Source organism: Mercurialis annua, linkage group LG3 (assembly GCF_937616625.2).
Source record: "Mercurialis annua linkage group LG3, ddMerAnnu1.2, whole genome shotgun sequence".
NCBI classification, from domain to species: Eukaryota; Viridiplantae; Streptophyta; class Magnoliopsida; order Malpighiales; family Euphorbiaceae; genus Mercurialis; species Mercurialis annua.
In genome coordinates, this window is record NC_065572.1 from 58,848,484 (window position 1) to 58,853,272 (window position 4,789).

The window sequence follows — 4,789 nt, forward strand, 5'->3', positions numbered from 1 at the left end:
TTTTTATTGGCATCTGATTTAGGTTTTCTCGTTAAGTGAAACAAATGTCGTGTTATGTATTGTTGGTTTTGTATTGCGCGACAGTTTTGGATTTAGGTGTTTAGGGTTTCGTACTGTTGGTTTATGTTTTCTTTTTTCTGAAATTTTTTCGAAAATTTAGGGTTTTGTACAGTTGGTTTGTGTATTAGGTTGCTGGTGACTTAGGTTTATTGATGTGTGTTGTGTGTTTTGTACTTGTAGGGAAACCAGTGCTCTTACTTTTACTGGTATGATGAAGAGTACGCTTACCATATCAAAATGATGTTGAAGAACCTGAAACATGAAGGAGAGGCGTTGAACAAGGAGGCTGAGTTTCTGAGGGGTGAAGTATTTCGCTTGAAATACATAATGGAGCACGCCAGCACTCTCGATGCCATTGAGATGGAGAAGAAGTTGAATGAGTTGAAAGCTGAGAAAGCTACGCTGGAATCTACTGTCGCTGATCTGAACGAGGAGTTGAAGATGGAGCTGAAAAAGAAAATGGAGGAACTCCAGAAGTATGAGAAAGATCTGAAGTCCATGAAGTTGAAGAAGGAGTTGTCCAACTATCTTGTCATTGCCATTGCTTCTCTGATGATTAGTTTAGTTATTATGAGAAATTTCAATTAGTGTAGGTATTATGTTAAGTGTTTAAGTACAATTATCTTAGTAAACCTACTTCTAATTAGGTTGGTCTGTGTAACCAACTTAACCGTATGTTTGAACTTATTAGTATGTTGAACAAAATATTAATATTATTAATGCATGTTAGTGCAGTATTATTAAAATTATTGTGTTTGTTGTTAAAATTAGCTAAATGATTTGTAATTGTGCATAACTTGTATTTGCTTTGAAATATTATTAATGCATGTTCCAGGACCCTCAATATGCTTTGAAATAGGCACTTTAGGTTTAGGTTAAGTGCAAACTGCATACTGAAAATATCAGTTTTAAACACATTGAAAAAGTGTCATTCCAAAACCTGAATAAATAGATGGACCTAAAAACCAATGCATGTGATTGTAGATCAGTTTTGTGCACTCAATCATTCACAAAACCTGAATAGATAGACTTAAATACATACAAAATAAGTTAATAAGTCCAAAATAAGGGTGATTGTAGCAACCTTAATAGATACAAACCTAAATACATACAAAATAGGTTAAGTTCTAAATATGCCTGTTTCAGTAAGGCAAGACAAGGTTAATATCTGGCATTTTCATATAGCCACAAAAATAGTTCCAAAATGTGTCACCATATTTTGCAAAACTATGACAAAATATGTTCAAAATAGGCATTTAACAAGCCTAAAAAACATGGTATTCTCTTCAACGCTTCTTGGATTGAAGTTGGCTTAAGCTGACAGCCTTCTTCCCTTTCCACTGCAGCCCTTTCCTTGGCCTGGGTGCATATGACTTTGTTGGTGGTACCTCCGGTAGTGGAGCAGAATGTGGTGGTGCAGACAGTGGTGCAGAAAATGGTGCAGAATGTGGTGCAGAATGTGGTGTAGAAGGTGATGCAACCTGAAATAAGTAGAACAAACTACACTCACAACCTGAAATGACAAGCAATTACAGCTAATAGGAAGAACAGGAACTACACTCACAGATTTTGTCCAAGATGGGATGTGTTTAGTGATCATAGCATCATTGAATTCATGTAGGTCTCCAATAGAGGAATGCAACCAAGCAAGTGCATCCTCCAAAGTTTTTGGTTGGGTTAAATCCATGCCTTCTGGTTGGGTGAAATCAATAATTTCTGCCTCAGGCTGGACCTCAGGATGGACCTCAGACTGGACCTCAGGCTGGACCTCATGATGGCCCTCAGGCTGGACCTCAGGATGGCCCACAGGCTGGACCCCATTCTGGACATCATTCTGGACCTCATTCTGGACTTGAGGCTGGACTAATGATCTATGTCTGTGTCTCCTGTTTTGTTGGCCAAATTGTGCTTGTAATTCTGCAGATGCTCTTTCTCTATGCCTCTTTCTTTTACCACCAAACCGGGCAATCAAGTTAGCTGATGGTCTAGGAGGTTCTGATGTTGATGCACCATCTCCTTTTTTCCTTGCTCTTGTTTTTTTAGCAGGAAGAGTAGGGTCCTGGTACATGCAGAATGTGATGTTAGTTGGGAATAAATTGCCTAAAACAATATATGAATCAAAGTAATTTGTCACTTACCCTATTAGGACATCCCCTGGCATTATGACCTGGCTGACCACAAGTGTGACACCTCATCACTCTTCCTTGTCTAGATAGCTTTCCAGTCTTGCTTACTGGAGTCTTCTTTGTTTCATGAATGTCGCGCTTCCTAGCCTTTTTTGGTCGCCCTGGCAGTCTCCTATAGGGTGGGCATTCTACAGGTTCAATAGGACTTTCTGGCCACATTAACTTGCCTCTCATTGGTCTCAACATGAACTGGTATGCAGCTTTGTACTTGTCTACTTTATATCAGTCATGGACATAATTCTCAGGCTTCCCTTTGCCACTGTGAATTGCTGGTATGGAATGCTGGCAAGGTATACCAGTGCGGTCCCACTCTCTACAACTACATGTTCTTAATGCAGTGTTGACAACATGCCTATCTGCATCATTATAAAGATTGGTTATCTCATATTCTGTGTTCCCATTAAATGTCAATTTCCAATTGTATGACTTCAAAATGTTCTTATCCAGTTTTGTCATTGCTCTTGGAGCAATGTCATTTATCCAAGTCTCACATGCAGCTCTCTTCAAATGTAGCCTAGTCATGACCTGGACGCTAATTGCCTCAAGCATACTTATGATAGGTAAAGACCCGCAACAACAAATACCATGCAATCAATACTCAAAGGCCATAATCAAAGAAATAAATGTGTAAAACAAAACAACAAATAAAGACCTGGCATCAAGGATCCATCCATTGAATGTTTCAGCCAGATTATTGTCAATGACATCACACTTGGTGGAAGTCTTGAAATAAACCTTGCAGAATGTCTCCACATCATACTGAAGGACATGGCTGACCATACCTCCTCCCAATAACTCCAGCTTCTCAAAGTTCTGTGTAAGTTGCTGCTTAAATGTAGATTTTGCACATGTCCAAAATCCAATTTTTCTGTCCTCTCCTTTCCACTGCTTTGCCAAGGCAGCATAAACATGTCTTGCACATCTTCTATGCTCAACCTCTGGCAAGTATTCCCTCATAGCACTTTCTAAACCCTACATTCAAAAAACAAAAACAATAATATTAGTTTAGACTTCAAGTAATAAAATTAGCATTATATGAATACTACTCAGTCCGGATACCTCACCTTTTGCATGTCACTAATGATCACATATCCATCTCCTTGCTCCAGAGGCAGATCATGTTTCAAACATCTTAGAAACCAAGCCCAATTATCTCTATTTTCCACTTGAACAACTGCCCATGCTATTGGGAACATTTGATTGTTCCCATCATGTCCAATAGCATATAGCAGTTGTCCTTTACATAATCCCTTAAGGAAGCATCCATCCATCCCTATAATTCTTCTACATCCAGCCAACCACCCTTGTTTGCAAGCAGCTAAACAAACATACATCCTATTAAAGTGGTTCACTTCTCCTTCCCTTGTACCCATGACAAAACATGAACTTCCTGGGTTACTGACCGTAATCTCCTCTGCATAGTCATACAGGCGCCTGTACTCCTCTCTGGTCACTGCTATTATATCATCGTGCAGTCTATTCTTCACATTCTTGCACAAGGTCAAACTCACCTTTAAGTGCAATTCTGTTCTACATATGGCCTGTAAATCTAGCAATTTGATGTAAGGCTGCCCCATGAGCCTCTTCTGTAGGTGAGCTGCCAGAAACTTGCTTGTTGCCATTTGATTAACATTTGTGATGAAGCATCTGTGTGTACTTGTGTAGGTCTTCACTGTCAAGCAATTGTCCTTTGCATTAATACTTGCCAAAAAAACCCATGGACATCCTGTATAATACTTAGCTCTAACCCTTTTTGTGTCATTCTTCACAAAGTGCACATGCAGCTTCTTCATAATAGCATACTTTGCTAAGGCATGTCTGCATTCCTCCCTATTCCTAAATATCATTCCAACACTGAAGACAGGAATAATAGTTTCAGGATCATATCTTACCTTCTCTAAATCTGTAGGTTTTCTAATAGGGGCATCCCCATCTTCTTCCTTATTCTCACTATAGCAACTCCCAAGTTCATCACTGTCATAGTATACACTGCCATCACTACCTCCTTCCTCATCACCCTCACTCTTACTACTGTCATCATCATCCTCCCCATCTTCTTCTTCAGAACTGGCCTCACTCTCTAGTATATCTTCACCAGCTACTGCACCATCTTGAACCTCATTTTGATCATTTTTCTTTCCATTTTTTTCCTTATTAGCCTTTCTAACATTTGTCCTTGCATTTTGTAACTCTTCATCTTCCTCGTCGTCTGTCATGATACTGACATTGACACAAACGTTGTCAAAATTCTGGTCCCCCTACCAAGTCTTCATATATTGCATTACCACATCCCAGATTGGCTGCATTACCATTTTCCTCTATCTGGATCTTGTTTGCTGCATTTGTTTCTAACTGGACCCCACCTACTGCATCTGTCTCTAACTGGACCCCACCTGCTGCATCTGTCTCTAACTGGACCCCACCTGCTGCATGATCCTCTCTAACTACCTGGTCCCCATCCCCAGTTAAGTGATCTTCTACAACTAATTGGTCCCCATCTCTCACTAACTTATCCCCCACAACTAACTGGTCCCCAATAGTTA

The 4,789-nt window shown here is 39.7% G+C and overlaps 1 protein-coding gene across 1 annotated transcript; it reads right to left on the minus strand.

The window, feature by feature from the left end:
* Positions 1-2,837: 2,837 nt before the first annotated feature.
* LOC126672747 (uncharacterized) lies at positions 2,838-4,462 on the minus strand. The gene is made up of 2 exons (XM_050366702.1): positions 3,311-4,462; positions 2,838-3,218 (listed from the first exon to the last, which is right to left on the minus strand). Exons 1-2 carry the CDS (start codon positions 4,460-4,462, stop codon positions 2,838-2,840), a joined length of 1,533 nt encoding a protein of 510 aa, XP_050222659.1.
* Positions 4,463-4,789: the final 327 nt, after the last annotated feature.

Coding starts and splice junctions, on each gene's coding strand:
- LOC126672747 (XM_050366702.1), bottom strand. CDS start 4,462: ATGACAGACGACGAGGAAGATGAAGAGTTACAAAATGCAAGGACAAAT. Junction 3,219..3,310: donor TCATTAGTGACATGCAAAAG/GTGAGGTATCCG, acceptor TTTTGAATGTAG/GGTTTAGAAAGTGCTATGAG.